The 17,728-nt window shown below is 37.3% G+C and overlaps 1 protein-coding gene across 2 annotated transcripts; it reads left to right on the forward strand.

The window, feature by feature from the left end:
* The first annotated feature begins 22 nt into the window (after positions 1-22).
* Positions 23-8,402, forward strand: LOC103022681 (uncharacterized). Of its 2 annotated transcripts, none has more exons than XM_007231485.4 (11): positions 23-142; positions 1,355-1,558; positions 2,237-2,417; positions 2,987-3,050; positions 3,306-3,421; positions 4,025-4,100; positions 4,252-4,575; positions 5,871-6,069; positions 6,512-6,663; positions 7,789-7,906; positions 8,139-8,402. In XM_007231485.4, exons 2-11 carry the CDS (start codon positions 1,405-1,407, stop codon positions 8,330-8,332), a joined length of 1,578 nt encoding a protein of 525 aa, XP_007231547.3. In that variant the 5' UTR covers positions 23-142; positions 1,355-1,404; the 3' UTR covers positions 8,333-8,402. The 2 variants fall into 2 exon arrangements, with proteins under 2 accessions (XP_007231547.3, XP_022526251.2); XM_022670530.2 differs by having other exon boundaries at positions 5,871-5,967.
* The last annotated feature ends 9,326 nt before the right edge of the window (positions 8,403-17,728 follow it).

Raw genomic sequence — 17,728 nt, forward strand, 5'->3', positions numbered from 1 at the left:
CAGCTAAACTCACAAACTTCCCTTTCGCTTCCCGTTTCTGCCACCAGTATCAGCTGACTTCCCACCTGATACCAACAGCGGCGAGCGTGCGGGTCTCTGGCTCTTCTATCGCTTTTAATTGTATTAATTTTACTCTCTGTGTGTGAGTATTTGCTAACTTCGTTTCTTTAAAATAAGCTGTACCATGACAGTGAGTCACAGGCTAGCGCTTGTAGCTACCCTTGATTACAGCCACGGAATCCAGCTAAAATAACTAGCTAGCTTTAGCTAACGGAGCTAGTGACTGTGATAGGTTGCTAAGCAACTAAACTGCATATAGTTAACAAGCCAGTTAGCATTAGCGCTAAATAACTAACGTTAGCTAGCTTAGTTAAAACTAAATGGACATCTTATTTATATCCTATTCAGAGTCATAAACTACTCAATATATATATATATATATATATATATATATATATATATATATATATATATATATATATATATAGTTAGCTACCGTCAAGTAAGTGAGCTAACCAAATAGCCTTGTGTGGCTTAGTTTGCTTTGCTAACATAGGTAAGCTAGCTAGCAGGCTTGCTTTTCCAGCGCGGGGCTTATCTCGTTACTTCCTTGATAGGGCACTATTTGAGGAAATACAGGTGCATATCGTCGCGTTTACATCCAAACCTTGTGCACGATGTGTCCAGTACAGACTAGTTGAAAGGCAAATAGTTGTATGATAGACAAATTATGCACTTAATAAGTGCATAAAGTATAATCATATTACTTATCTAGTGCCCTACGTAGGGACTGTAACGCCATTTGACATTACTCCTGGAAGTAACTAAGTTACCTACATAACCACTAAATAAAATAACATTCAACTGAGGGATATCATTTATAAAATCGAGGAAATGTTTCAAGTCTCTACATATTGTTTTAAAACATTATAAATATATTTTTAGGCTCCTTCCATGCTTACATACTTTTTTCTTCATTTTTAGTTTTGGAAGTTATACTTGTAACGTTTCCATGATGTTAGTATTTGCTAGCTCGGAATGTTATGTGAGAAACGTCTAATAACGAGGCAAAGCATTTTAAAGTCGGACGTGTTCAGAATGTATTTGGAATATTATTTCTGTAATGTTACATGTTAACCTTTCTGCAACCTTTTCAAAACGTTGCCAAATGTTCTTAAAATGTTAGCTGGGTAATATGTACTGTAAGTAAGTAACAATGGCTGCAACTCACGCAGGCTGAAGGTGTCATGTTAAGGCATTTGCAAGTCTAAGCCAGCAGTGATGGCTGTGTACATTTTATATGTAATGTTAAAATAAGTTAAAATAACCTAATTTGTGTTGTTGCCTGTTTTAGGAAAATATATCGGGGGCTATGTTCAAACACTACAACAGTGCTTGACCGGCATGGAGAGCCTCGGTGACAAGGGGCAGAATGAGGCGCACTGTCAGTGGGCCCTGTGCTCCCATCCGTGCTGTTGGGAGGCTGAGCAGGGCATTGCTAAAGGCATTTATAGCGGAACTGTGAAGAAACCCACTGAACAATGCACTGCTGTCCATGGTTGGTTGGCAATAACATGAGCAAACCCAGATGGTTAAATGTTAAAATGTTAAATGTTAAAATGTATTTATAGCTTTGAAGAAAACTTAATTTCTATGGAACTTCTCTAGGCCATTAAGAATTATATTTTCTGTAGTAATTCATAAAATAATCAGGATGTATCATCAGGTATTAAGGAAATATTCCCCAGTCCCATAATAACATAATAAGGATTTATAATAAGATATTAAGGAAACATTCCCCCAGTCAGATTTCCACACTCAGGGTTGCCAGGTATAGACAAAAGCACATAAACAGTGTGCTACAGCCATGGAAATGGGTGAGCTGGCTATTTTTCTGCTGAACAGGTAATCACTGAGCTTCAGTGAGGTTGCTAACCATCACTGGGTAATTTACCACCACCATTATCGTAGTAGAGATGGGCATTTTGGACATTGGACTCCTGTGGCTATTACTGTTACTACTATTACCGATTGTTCCTTTTAAGTTCTCATTGATCAATTTCTACACATAATTGTATGTATAAATGTAATAAAAATGCTGTCATTGTGTTTGTTTAGGTCAGTGTTTCTATTATATCTATTCATGATGTTTTTAAATAAAATAGTTTTAAAAACATGATCAACCCGATATATGAAATTAATCAATATTCTGTACAATCCTTTGCTTTGCCTACAGAAAGTTTTCCGTCTCTGACCGTGGTCAATGCTTCAGAATGGACTGGCTTGAGGAGGCATTCTGAAGAAAAGCTGTTTTATAAAACAGTCAGTCCAGACAGCTCAGTATCTGAAGGATCTCTGCACAGTATTACCTGTACTCCAGTACTTCCACAGAAAGTGTCCACACAGAGGTTTAAAAGGTGAGTCATCAGTGGGGCCAATAAGTTTTCACAATAAAACATTTTTATTAATTACTTTATAAAATAGTTTTCCAAAGTAGTAATGCAGCTGGATACATTTACAAGAATTCTGACCCTATTTTCTAAATCTGTCACACGTTTTAATGCATGTGTACAATACCTACCCAGTACTGTAGCTGTAGATGTTAGCTGTTGTCTGAAAATGTTTTAATTAACACAGCAATGTAATAAAGTAAAAAAACTACTTTTTTTTGTATGCATGTTATTTGTATATATTTGTATTTATTGTAGTATTAGTGTTTTACTGAATAATTAAACACTTCTTACACCCTGCACAAGGTGCATCACAATGCTCATTGCTATATTACACCCATCAGCACTTTTTCTTCATGCCCTGCACCTTTTGCATTGCAAAGACGCATACTATTGTATTATTATTATTATTGTATACAATAAACAAGTAAGGATGTCAGAGGTTACTGCAGTCCTAACGTCTCAAGAATGAATTGGTTGTAGTGAGCTGTCTATATGTTTTAGTTCACTATTTACATGCTGTGTTTTTCATACAGTGCAGAATCAGCCTTCAGCTCAGTATATCCAGCAGCACAACCTACAGCTGCAAAAGGAGTAAAAGTAGGTAAATAATTATTGTAAACTTCTTATTTGATGACAGAGATGACAGGAGACCACATTTGCCTGTCTAATATAACATCAATACTGAAAGTCTGAAAATGAATAAACTTGTTGTTTTAAATGGAAGCACTTCATTATGTGGTATTTCAAGCTAAATTTGCTCCATTATCAGATCAGAAACAATATTTTATTACTTAGAATCTGCCTGATATAATAATCATTTTTTATGGGGTTTCTTTGCTTTTTTTTAAACAGTTAAACAAAGCTCATATCAGCCCTGATCTAAATGGCTCAGACTCACCACTGGGAACGTCTTCTCTGGTTTTATGGGTCCCAAACCCACACTATACACCTCAGTGTCTTAAAAAAAGGTATTTATCCTGGTGCACCACATAAAGCCCATCAATAGAATAAATACCAGTTATTGTTTGTTGATTCACATGTTTTAAAGATTGTACATGTTTATTTTATTGTAGTTTTTTTTTATTGTTTAACACACTTTTTATAATACAGTAATTGACTTGTTTTTTCTTCTACTATATATACTGTTGATTGGTTTCCTGAACAGCTTTTTTTTTAGTTCACATTTCTATATTTGGAGAACATTGCTCATGATTGATTTTGTGTGCATGGGAAAGATCATATTTTTAGAGGAGATCAGCTGTAGTTGTTTTTAGGTGTAGTGTCATACCGGCATCAGTAGATGGCAAATTCATTAGTGTTTTTAAACCTGCCTAGTTTCAGTTAACACAGTCCAGCTCAGTATAGTTTAGCATTTAGGACTTGAAACGTCTCATTCATTTGAATAATACTTAATTTTGCCCATTGTTCTGTAAAGCTAGACCATTGTTGGGTTGGTCAACAGTTCACTGTTTGATATAATCTTTAAGGTCAAATCATTTAAAAAATATATATTATTGAGTTCTTTTTTTAAAATGACTTTACTATGTGCTAATTTCTCTTCTCTGTAACAGATCAAACCTTCCACAATGTGCAGTGAAGGAGTTAATCTGCCTTCCTGCTTGTCCAGTGCAGAATGCTTCTGAAGAGGTAAGTCAAGGAAGAGTCACTAAAATGTATACTTACTCCTATTACTAATAATAAGACCTATAGTAAGGCATAATTAATTCTGATGACCCTGACCGAGACATCCTTTACTGTGGCTTGGCTAAATGATCAGTGTCACTCTTCACTTCTCTAGAAAAAAAAGCTCAAGAGTGTGAAGAAGATGGTGAGCTTTCAGCAAGCCTGTTCACCCCTAAATAAAGCCAGGCTGACATTTTCATGCCAGCCTGATTCAGCCTCAAACCAGAGCCGCAGCGGAGAAGGGCAAAGGTTTGACAACAGGGGGGCAAACACAGGACCCTCATCAGCAACCTTGGAGAACAGAGTGAATCCAAAAGAAGGAAAGAAGAGTCCATTGATTTTAAGGAATAGACCTGTGCTCCTCCACGCCAAGCGAGAACGAGGGGGGAAGAGAGTGAGCATGGATGCCCTGAAATCTCCCTACAAATTGGACAGCGAGGTAAGAATGTCAGTAGGCCGGTCACAATAAGTGACAATAATTTTTTGTGGATGATATATCCTAGGAATGATTGCAATACACAATATTTTTGTCATTTCAAAAACATTAAATGCTAGAATAGCATAAAAAGCAATCATACCCTTTTAAAAAACAACAAAAGCATTAATCATAATTTGGGAATGATAAATTAGTACTTATTTCTTCACCTACTGCAGTTCACACTGTGTGTATGGAGTCACATTTATTGAAGCATTGGTCATTTTTTGAAGCAGGATTGGTCAAAATACTGTTCACTGTTACAAATGTGAACAAATCTACAAATGAACACAATAGAAGATATCACCATTATTAAATAGTCTTGAGGTCATGTTCATTTATTGTATGGTAAATTGATATTGTAACTTTTGTGACAGGCCTAAATGGGTCATTCTCCATTTGGAGTGGGAATTCAAGTGGAAACATTTTTAAAAATCAATTTAATTTGTCCCAGAAACAAACAACAAATAGACAAAATGTCTATTAACAACTCCACTTACCAAAAATGGAGAGCTTAATTCCAAATAGATTTTAATATATTTTAACTTGTCACTGAGGTTATCCCATCTTGAAGAATTTATTTTGTCATCAGTTTATTTATTTTTAATTGAAATTACAATAATCTGGATCTGTTTTATGAAATCTCAAAAATTAAACTTTAATTTTAAAACATTTCTTTACACTAAAAATGTTTGGTCAAGTGTTGAAAATTGGTTATGTGACAAGCTATTTTACATACGTAAAGCGCCTTTGAAATATGATTTAAAAAATGAAAATCAAAGAAATCGTAAGGAAAATGGTTTTAGGCTTAGGTTAACTGTGAAAATGTATATACTCTTGAAATTGTCCCTAATGTTTTAGGCTTTTTGTTTAACCCTCCAACCTTTGTGACGTGGTTTCCCACTCCAAATGGAGAATGACCCAAATGTCAATCATAAAATTACATAAACATTACATAAATATAATTTATAACTGTGATTTATAGTTTATATATATCTAATGTATGTAGACATGTAACATGTCTGTGTGGATCATAGAGCATTACAAAGCATACTTTGCTTTGCTATCCTTTAAATAACTGACCTCACTAATGACTATGTGGCTTCACTAACTAATCATTACTGCCTTTTTGGGAAAAAAAATCAAACTTGTTTGATTTTGATTCTGGCTGTGATACTGTTCATTCTGTTTTTATAAGTGAATTGGTTTCCTTTAGTGATCAATGTGATATTAATTTGATTTGGTATTGATTTATACAGACAGGTGGAGAGAGTATAGAATGGGACCGGTTGAGGAGGCAGGCCTGCCTGTGGAAGAGGCATAATTCCCTTCAGCACAAAGACTGCAGTGTCTCAGGTGATCCTCCAGGGGGAGCCAGTGTACTTCTGGTAGACAGTGGTTTGTGTCCTGTTTCTTCAGTGAGATCACATCACAACCTCCAGAGCCCACTGTCTGTAGGTGAGTAATATATGTTATGATTCTGTTTTACTATAAATGTTATTATATATCATTTATTTACAAAAATAAAGAGAAGTACAGTATTTATTAGAACAGAAACATAAAGACAGTTGGTTTAAAGAACAGCTTGAACTCCAGGCAGCTTACCTGATTTAACATCATCATTGAGTGATAACTCAATAACTAAATAATGCTACACTTCTTCTTCTGTTTTAATTAACACAGATGAAAAAAATACTACTTTTTGTATCAATGTTATTTGTACACATTTGTTTTTATTGTAATATTAGTGTTTTACTGAAAAGAATACACATATTGTGCAGTACTGTACATATATAGCTAAATCTTGTAGCTTCTGTAACTTGTACAAATTGAATAGATGTGTTTTTTTTTTTAACCACCAAACTGTACTTGTGACCTCACTTTTGTTGTGTTTCTGTAGCTCCTGCTGCATGGCACTGTACAAAAGGCATTTGGCACTATCAGAAAAGCAGCCAGCCACCACTGTCTCACAGCAAGTACCTCCACAGCACAGCTTCAGAGGCTGAGGCACTCTCCACTGACTGCAGTAGCTCTACTGTCGCAGACCACAGAGTGAGAGACAACACCTCACACCACAAAATGAAATGAGCAGTATTGAAATTGATCATGAAATGTTTCCTACTTGGGAATGCCCACACCGGTATATGTGTTATCTTTTGAGTGAGGTTGAGCACTGGTCAGCATGCTCATGACAAGGCATTGTACAAAGAATTATTGAAATTTGAGAAAGGCCAAATAGTGGCTGGCCAATGAGTGGGACATTTATTTCTGAAGTTGTGCAGGCATTTTAACATTCCTCAGTCCACAGTGTCATTTGTGTGTACCTGGAATACAAAGCATTACCACCTGCAGTGGATAACACAGTTAGTTGGCGATAATGATCCACTTCAGTTTCTGAATCAGTTTCTCTGATTTTGCTATTTATAGGTTTATGTTTGAATAAAATGAACATTATTGTTTTATTCTATAAACTACAGACAACATTTCTCCCAAATTCCAAATAAAAATATTGTAATTCAAAGCATTTATTTGCAGAAACTGAGAAATAGCTGAAATAACAAAAAATATACAGAGCTTTCAGACCTCAAATAATGCAAAGAAAATAAGTTCATATTCATAGTTTTAAGATCTGAAATCAATATTTGGTGGAATAACCCGGTTTTTATTCACAGTTTTCATGTATCTAAGCATGTTCTCCTCCACCAGTCTAACACACTGCTTTTGGATAACTTTATGCCACTCCTGGTACAAAAAATCAAGCAATTCAGCTTAGTCTGATGACTTGTGATCATCCATCTTACTCTTGATTATATTCCAGAGGTTTTCAATTTGGTAAAATCAAGTATCAAGAATTCATCATTTTTAGGTGGTCTCTTATTTTTTTGCAGAGCTGTATGTCCTGCAGGTCAGTGCAGCATTTCTTCCATGAGACATGGCAATACTAGATACGTGTTCCTGTGCCTTTCGCGTGTCAGTTTATACTGTATAGGCTTTTATCATTACTGGCTGCAAACATGCATCATCTTTCAAGTCTTCTTCTCATTAAAGTTGAAACCAAGAATTGGTCAATTTTTAAGCTTAGAAACGTGTGTTATGGTTCTGCTGTGGATTTGAGTGTGTCACAGCTCTTTGTCTACCTGTTTCTGTATGAATACATGTTTTTGTGTGGTTGTGTAGGCCTCTATACAGATGCCAGGCACAGATGAAAAGAGTGTGAAAGAGAAAGGCATTAAAGGCATCATCACTCTGACTAACTCACTGCTCCACTGCCAGCAATCAAACCAGGAGCACCCCGGTAAGAGGCAATTGGCCAGAGTCATAAAACTTTGATCTGTTAATAAAGTTACAGTGCTGTTTCTGTGTGGTGAGGCTGAGTTAAGGTCTTTGAGTCTTTTGACTATATTATAATTTTATTAATTGACTGTATTCATTTAATGGAATCTGAAATATTTCTGAAGAAACTATATTTCAACTGCATTAATGAATTATGATTTATTTTTTCCTGTCTTTCTCTCTCTGTTTCATAGACAATATGAGTAAGCGTTCAGTGGTCAAGGTTGATGACAACTTCCCAGAGAAGTTAAACCACAGTTCAAAAAGCAGCTTGACACTCGTCACTGGAGCAGAGGAACCCTGGAGTGAAAGCAGCTCCACTGAGAAAGGACCAGAACCCAAAGCCTACCAAGTGTGCACTCCCCCACCCAGCCTCAGCTCACTGTAAAACACATAGACACACACACACACTTTTTTTGATTAAATCATGCAGAATGAAAATAAATAAGTTAATTATCCCTTGTCTCTTTAGTCTACTTGTTAAATTGTATTTGTATAGCCATTTTATAGCCGCTTTGTAGGGCTTTACTGAGTCTATCGAACAACCTTGATTTACCATGTAAGTACTTTTTTTATTGAATGAATATTCAAAGTTTATTCTGTATATTTATACCTGCTAAACGGAAACAGTAGGTGGCAATCTAGAACCTTTGTATGACTGATTAACATGATCACCAGCATGCAGATAAACTGGTGTAGTTCAGTCCAGTGGTTACAGTAAAACCTGTCGACCATTACTGCATTTAGTGCTGCAGATTTTCGCTCTGTCACTAATTTAACATAGAAGATGACAAACCAAATGTACAGTAAGGCTTTGTAACACTGATGTATTGTAATTGTGTAGCGTTGTAGGATCACAGTTGTATTTTACCACAGTTCTACAAATTATGATTGATTGTCTGAATGTACATTATTATTTAAAGTTCTCCGATTTCAACACAATGATTTGACTTATTTGTCATTATTCAGACTTCAGTGCCAGATTCCAGCAAGTGTAATGATAGCAACTGTTTTCAAATCCAAAGGTTTTGGTACACTTTGCTTAAACTATTAGGTGTGTAACAGAAACAGTACAGAGAACACCATGGTTTAAAAATAGAACAGAATAAAAATAATAATTTTGCATTAGGAAGAATCTCCTATTGTCAGCAATTCACTGATATGCCAAAAGTAGAGTGATAGCAGTATGGAAGTTTGATAGTGGGTGCCAGATGGATGGAATATTCCATCTTCGTAGTTGTGCAGTATTAAACCTAGTAACATATGTCCTGGAAATACAAAATGGAAGGCATTACTACCCACAAGGGACAGTGCAGTGGGTTGTAATGATCATAATTAGTGGCAACAAACCCTTAAGCCAGTTTGCTTCACTTTGTGTGATGTGATAATTCCAAAGTAGTTGTTAGTGTAGTGTAGTGTGTAAGTGGTAACTGTACACGCACAGTGTCCAACAATGCTGACACACCAGGATTTTATAAGTTGAAATAAGTAGTTATTAAAATCTATTGTATTTGGTTGTATTTGGTTGTATTTAGTTTGAATACATCTGTCGATGCACACCTAAAAATGACCTACACTGTTGATTTTCTCTTGATTTTTGCACCGCTCACATTTCAGACTTTTTATTGAGTCAAATACCTGCTTTATTACTAGACTACAGACTTCAGAGCACAAATGGGATGATTCAGTCTTGAAGAATAATCAGTAGAATATTAAGCATTTCCCCAGTTACGATACAGTTGACTCAACTCATAAAACACTTCATAATTTGCGGATGAGCTGAATCAGGGAATTCACTGGGCCTTATATTACAGTGGCCCTGGAGCCCTGCTTCAGTGTGTGCACACAGCGCTGATATTCACAGTGTGGGTCCTGAACATGAACAGCAAGTGCATGTCTGTTTCCCCTGTCAGTAACAGTTAACATGGCAACACACGGACACACACATACACACACCCAAAGGCACAGCTGTGCTGTCTACCCTGGGTCAGTTCTCACACCCAGCCTTTGTCCCCATGCCAAAGAACCTTCAGTCCCACCATACACAACATACGCACACCCATTCCACTCTTTTTCCATGAGGACTTAGCTTGAGAGAAATGTGTGTGAGAGAGAGAGGTGTTTCCTCTGTGAGGAGAGATTTCCAAGGCTGGTGCCCAGTCCACTCCAAGCTGCTTTGGGAATTTTCATCTCTACCTGCAGAGTCCAGCTGCAGAAGAAGCCACTCTGGCATCAACAACTGCAGGAAGCAACTTAACACATTGCAACTAGTGATCAAAACACTTCTATACACGAGCAGTTCACATAGATGATGTAAAATACACCATTCTTATCAGTGCAATCATATGCTCTGGAACTATAAATTGACAAGACCAATGTCATGGGAATAGGATTATGTCCCACGAATTTTGCCATGTCTCATGAGACCTAAAGAAAACTGCACTGGCCTGCGGAGTGTACGCCAGGTATATTAATGTATTGGATGTAGGGCTGCACCTAATGATTATTTTGTTAGTCGACTAATCTGATCATTATTTTTTTGATTAGTCGCAGATTATATCTGCCATGTCCTCCATCTCAACAAACAGTTCAAACAGCTGAACATGAGATTTAAAAGGCATTTAAATGTATAAATGTTGTTTTAACATGGGAAGTACATGAGCCATTTACTCATCTCTCATTACATATTGTCTATACCCAGCACTTTGTGTAATGCTTTATAGTTACAAATTAACGATTAGTCGACAATGAAATTTGTAGTCGACAAATTTAAATAATCGACATTGACGATTATGTCGACTAATCATTGCATCCCTAAATGGATCTGATTTCTGCCAGAGTCTGTTCTTAAGGACAGCTTTAGTAGACACGATGGGTTACGATCATTACCACATGTTTTGTTTTGTTCCCAGGTGGATCAATGATGTTAAATGTCCTCCTATTAATCTGGCAGCCAATAAAAGTCACATCATCTTGTCATGAGCCTCAAAATAACAACTCACACCAGTGTACAGTTGAAGGTCTCTGTAACCAAATCAAAAGTAAACCATTCATGTCTTGGAGGACAATCCTGCCAACCTTCACCATCCCAACAATTCTTATCCTCTTTTCTCCTGATCAGAAACCTGGCAGGTTGGAAGTTAACTCTGAAAGAAAATCCCACGGACAGTACGCAAGTCCATTACAGGTTAGACAAAACTGAGGAGAAAATTTGGGGAAAAAATAAAAATACCTTAAAACCTCCTTTTCTTTCTGTTATTAACACTTAAAATTAATAAAACAATTCAGACAAAAGTGCAGCAAGTAAAAATGTGGCATCAAGTTCATATATAGGGACAGATGGCAACTTCTCTAGCAGCAGTGTCCTCCTTCCTGCACCCTTGGTGCTGGAACAAGGGCAAACATCTTCACAATCTTAATTGGCATAAAGTGACTCGTGTAAAGCATTTCATGCTTTAGGTCTACGCAATGCATGATATAAAGCTTTGTATACGCCATTTGGGACACCCAGCCCAAACCCATAAATATTCAGCAGTAATGAACCATAACTGAACAGAGAACAGAGAAATGTTCTCACTGATCTGGGACCAGATTGTGTTCGTACGTCATTCACAGGTGTTTCTGCCTTTGAGGGAGAATTTGGAAAAGGCTGATAGTTACAGCAGCGATGTGTTTGATACTTATGCAAAAAAAAATATTGCTTCAGCTTAAATTGAGCTGAAATGAAAAAAAAAATGTTTTGACATTTTGTCAATCCCAAGACCCATATTAAATCATTTATACACACAGTACTGTCCAACAGCTGTCTGTGGACTTGTTTCCATGGGCTTAAGAAGTGTAATGCATTGTTCTCAACTGCTATCGCTAGCAATGCTAACCTGGGGCAATGCTAACAACAATAGCTGTTTAACTGGAATGCATTTGAAATTAAATGTAACCTGTTTTAACTTTCCACATTACAAAAGGGGCAAACAAACCAGATATCGTTATCAAATAAACTTAGGTAAGTTGCTCTGGTCAAAGCAGAGTATAATTTGAGAAGCTAACATTGGTATATACCAGTGTTGGAGTGCAGGAATTGATTTTCTTTTGCGATTTAGCCTACTAGCTTAGCCTGTTAGCTTAACCGGTTTGTTGCATGGATGTACCTAGTAACATTATTTTTTAATGTGTTAAGAACCTCAGAACTCTGAGTATCTGGTGATATTTGAGCAAAACAAATGTGCACAAAACATATTTGTTATTATTCTATGAAACATGCCATTTCCTCACTAACAATTGATCTGTATGTGTGCTAAGTCAGGAACTTGACCACATTGAGATCTGTGGCCATATTAATATTAATAATATTCTTAATAATAATAAGAAAATAAGCATTTTGTCTGAATAAAAATGATAATATTAATAAGGATTTTATGCATGAGTTTTTTTTTTTTTTTCTTTGAATTAGCTGTGTATGTCACAGGGTGCCAAAGAATGTTCTGTCAGCTTACATGGTCTTTTAGGTAAAATAGTCTTATTATATATTATTACATTATTATATAATTTTCCCTTATGTATGCATCTTTAACATTATGTATGAAACCCAGAAGGAAGTGTCATTTTATAGTTGGATTTGAATAGCAAATAAAATGGTTTAATTTGTGGTAAAATGGTAAAGTTTCCATCACTACCATTTAGCAAGTTGACCCACAATAAACAAAAGCACATAGATAGATAGATAGATAGATAGATAGATAGATAGATAGATAGATAGATAGATAGATACACAGTACACAGAAGTTGCAAAAATGATAAGATGATATGATACAGATAGAAATACAATACAAATAATAAAATAGAGTATAAAAGTGTATAAAAGTAAAACAACAATAATTTCAGAACATAAAATGGCATTGGAACGGCCACTTTGACACTTATTATATATTTGAACCCATTAAAAATGACAGCTTATTCAGGAAACCAGGGAGAAAAATGTCAGAGAAACTGCAGTATAGCATTGCTGCGTTGCTACCTCGGTTGCATAGGCGTAGTAGGGTGTCAATGGCGTCAGTGACTGGAAAGGTTTGTTTGGCCAGGGTTTAAGGCTAACTTCGGATTCCTGCCTTTGCAGCCTGTTCACACACAACCTATAGAGAGGAATGGAGCAGTTGCATTAATGGACAGGGTAGCATGGTAACCAGGCAGAGAATGACGTCTCTACAGCATCTCCACGCTCTGAGGGGGCAGCTGATCTCTGTCACACAAGGAGAGGGGTGCGTAAATGTGTGTGTGTGTGTGTGTTTGCATCTGATCTTTAAAATGTTTTGACCCAATTACAGCTAGGGGAGGCCTAGGCCTGGGATAAAGCCGTCTTTTGATGGCCGTTGACTCAGGGAAAAAGTGAGCGTCTGCTCGGACAGACTGGCTTAATTCAGCGCAGGCCGAGGCGAACAGGCGGATCAGTGTGAAGACTGAGTGATTTGAATAAACAAATGACCTGATGGCCTGATTGCTGCTGGTGTGGGTATGTGTGTGTGAGTGTGTGGGAAAGAGAGAGTTTAAGAGTAAGGAAAAGCAATTAAACAGGATTAAGGGTTCCATACACACTTAAAAATAAAGGTGCTTCAAAAGGACCATGTTTGTAAACGAGATTGTGGAGTGATGGAGTGTGAAGGACCTTTTTATAGGTTCTCTATAACAAACAGTATATAATGGAACTTAAAGTAGTTCCTCTGTGGCATCAATTAATGCTAGAGCAAGGCCTAATAGTGAGTGCCAGATGGAAGTTCTGAAGTTGTGCAGGCATTTAACATTCTTTGATCTACTAAGTCATGTTTACTGTGAATATGTCATAGAAGGCATTACTACCCACAGTGGACAGAGCAGAGGGAGGCAATGATTGTGACCGGCGGCATGCAACACGCTATGTCAGTGTATATGGAAATTAAAATTATGCAATGCAAGGAACAGACTCTGAAGACCTCTGAAGGTACGCTGTGGTATGTGGCACATTAGCAGCAAATTATTTCTGCAAATTAAGTCCTGTAAGTTCTAAGGTGGGACCTCCATAAGAATGAACGAACATGATCCTGTCATGTTCACCAGTTCACCGGTTGTCCTTCATTAGAGCTCTTCAAGGCTTAGCCGGAACTATGGTGCAACAAGGAACAACAACACAAAGTGCAAACGTGCAACAAATGTGCAACATAGATAGATTAGCATCTACCAAAAGTTGTACTTTTGTTTTAGATTGTATTGCTCACAAGAACTTCCTCCCTGATCCACCACACAACAGTCTGTTCAAAAGAATGTATTTATTTCTGGTTAGATAAGAGAGCAAATACTGGCAAGAGTAATGTTTTACAAGAGACACACACTGCACGTTTCCATATTGGACGTTATGTGCACTATTTATTTGTAAGTAAAACTACTTTTGTTATCTCTTTCAACCAATTTCTAGGGTATAAGGAGCCATTTAGGACATTTAGCCTGGAGTTAGCTTAGCTAGCTGACCCTGGTCCTGACACACTGCCCTGCATATTATAGTGTTTCACCTGCTTCACACACATCTGATTCAGCTAATCTAATCTTTGCCAACACAGGTCATGCTCTACAATGTACATGGGCAGTGTGTCGCCGCATTAATGAAGGTCCTGGAGGATTGATGCCCGACACATTTTGCTAATTTTGGGATAAATAATATGGGACAATCACCTTATCCTGCATGATTTTAAGCCTCTTTAGGAAACTCTTGTGTTGATATTCATGTTTAATTCTTACTAAACTCATGTCATGGCCTATAGTGCACAGAATCTATTGCTGCTACTTCTATGTAGACAAACATTCCACACATGTAAAGGTTCCACTGAAACCAGATAATCAGTAATATTAACATCACCATTCAGTGGTTTTAATGCTATGCCTGCCTAATTTAGGATGTAAAACAAATTTTACATACAATTTTCGAATCATCATCACGGCTGAAGTATTATAAACAGTTAATCTGTCCAAATCCAGTCCTAGATCAGAGTTTTCAGTTCTCTCTTGGTCCTGCACTTTCTCAGCTTCTCTTTCCTCCTCCTCTTTCCGAGTTCTTTCCGCTATTCCTTTGATATCACTGCTGCTTTTCATCACTCTTTGTGATCATCCAACCCACTGCAAGTGCAAGTAATCTGATAAAACCCCTTTGTGCCAAGGCCACGTTCATGAGCTCACGTTCACACCATCCTGTGGATGTACACCACCCCACCCCAAGTTTGAGCATTACTTGGAATTTAACAGCTGTGAAAGGAAGTTTACTTAAACATTATGGATGTAAATGTCATGGCAATATTGGGTTCTAAACTGTTTTGTAAGACATAAAATGAATTAAAAGATACATTACCAAAACAAATCTGTTCACAGGTTTTAATTTTCGGAGATTTCAATTAACATGTGGCCAAGAATATACATAGATCTATACATATATACTTCTAATATTTTACATTTGTTTATATGCCTTATAATATTAATCAAAATAGTTGTTAGTTGCTGCCCTAATTTTTTCCTTTTTGACAAATATTAAGCTTACATGATATCCAAGTTTAGTCATGCTGCATTTTCAGTGCTAGGGACCGTCTCAAAATGACCAGACTGCTTTTGTTATTATTAATAGCAATAGTTGTAACAGTAGTACACTCATTGTCTAAACAAAATGCACACTGGACTACTGTAAAAATTGCCACAAAAGTCCGATAAAACTTTTAGAGAGCCGCCCACCATTCCCTTCTTTTGTATTGGTATTGTGAATAAGGAACCGTCTGAAATTTCTTTTTTTCCTGCTGCCATTTTTCATCAGGATAATGCTCGCCCACACGCAGCAGGAGTTTTACAGGAATATCTCATTCAGAGAGCAACACCTTTGCCTACCCAGCTGCCAGATTTTAACCTATGAGACTGAATGGGGACAATGTAAAAAATATCCCACTACTTGCTACTTGTTGAGAGGACTCAACAAGAGAACAGCATTGCTATCTGGTAAGACAAATCAATATCTTTCATTCTGAGGTAAAACTGCATCTAATTACACACCAGACAGGTCTGACCAATCATCTGAGCTAATCTAATGTCATTTTAAACATTATTTTGTTTATTTTAGAACCACATACTGCAAATATTATTAATTGTTTATGCCTTAATTTGTTATCATTTTTATCAGCTTAGGATGTCAGCTTTTTATATACCTTCAACTGTATTAAGCTTACATTACTATTAAATATATTCTAGACTTCTCACACTTTCTCTATGTGTGTGTGTGTGTGTGTGTGTTTAGTCATATTTGTTTGTCTCACTTTGCTACGATTCTGGAACGTTCTGAGATAACATTTTCCCAACTGAAATCAACAGTCCTTGCTCTGTACGGCCTACACACCCGTCCCCCACCTCCCTCCACACACACAGCAAAGCCACTGTCCACGAGCCAGCCTCCCAAAACCCACCACTTTACTCACTTTCAAACACGCCTTTACCTTCTGTTCCATGTTTGCAGGGCTCAAGCTTTTGAAAGAGAGCCACCTTAGATTCACCCACTGCGTGGTCTTTGACTCAATACCTCGTTTATCAGATCACATTTAACCCAGTTTTTACTTTTTAAATGGAGTGAATTTTTGTTGTGTCTGTTAGCATATTTGATCATTTTATAAAAATGAATCTTAGCTTTGATGCTTTAACTGCGTCTTGTACATACAAAGCTTTTAGGGCAGTTAGAAACGTATGTGGCTTTGATCAGGAGATCGCTGTTTTTTTTTTGTTTGTTTTTTGTTTTTTCAGGAGATCGCTGGTTTAAATCCTGTTCATGTAGCTTGCCATCTGCTATCGGAGCCCTGAGAGAACACAATTGGCCTTGCTCTCTCTGGGTGGGTAGATTGCGCTCTCTCTCCACATCACTCCAAAGTGTGATGTCGCTCAGCACAAGGCATCTGTGAGCTGATGTATCGGAACCAAGTCGCTGCGCTTTTATCCGTGTGCACTGTGATGCTGCTCGGCAATGCTGCATCATCAGCAGCAGTTCAAAAAGAGGAGGTGGCTGACTGGCTGACTTCACATGTGTCGGAGGAAGCATGTGCTAGTCTCCACCCTCCTGGTGTTGGGGCATCACTAGTAATAGGGGGAGTCCTAATAAGTGGGTTGGGTAATTGGCCATGTAAATTGGGAGAAAATGGAATAAAAATTTGAAATAATATATTTAAAAAAAGAAAAGAAAAGCCAGTGGCTCTGGAGCTACAATGCTATTTTAACAGCAGTTTAGCTCAAATAAATGGACTATATTTAATAGCTTGGTTCGGATTGAGACCGGATCACGTTCTCACCACAAGGGAACCGCTCCAGAGTTCGTTTGGGACCAGACCACCTCCTCTAGCTGGTCTCGGCCCGGTTCTTTTGATCTGCACCCGAGTGCGATTACTGTTTTCACACCTGTTCAATCGAACCGCACTAAAGTTACAAACGGACCAGAGTTCGTTTTAATTGGACCAAACAATGCTGGTGTGAAAACGCCCTAAGGGTCTCTTTCTTAACCATAAATATCAACATATATCACTATATATTAACTTTTCCTCAGATTATGGCTTTACAAAGTGGTATAGCAGGCAGACCCAGAAGCAGTGTAAAGTTGATGTGTCCTCGAACAGCTTCTCTCACTTCTGTGTGTTCCACAGGGTGTGATGCTTCTGCATTAGCAGTGAGTAAGCGCAGTGCGCTATGGGTGGTGCCGAACTACTTTATTAAACACTCACTTGGGATTTCAACTCTGACCAGTCAAAAT

This window comes from Astyanax mexicanus, chromosome 12 (genome assembly GCF_023375975.1).
Source record: "Astyanax mexicanus isolate ESR-SI-001 chromosome 12, AstMex3_surface, whole genome shotgun sequence".
Taxonomy (NCBI): domain Eukaryota; kingdom Metazoa; phylum Chordata; class Actinopteri; order Characiformes; family Acestrorhamphidae; genus Astyanax; species Astyanax mexicanus.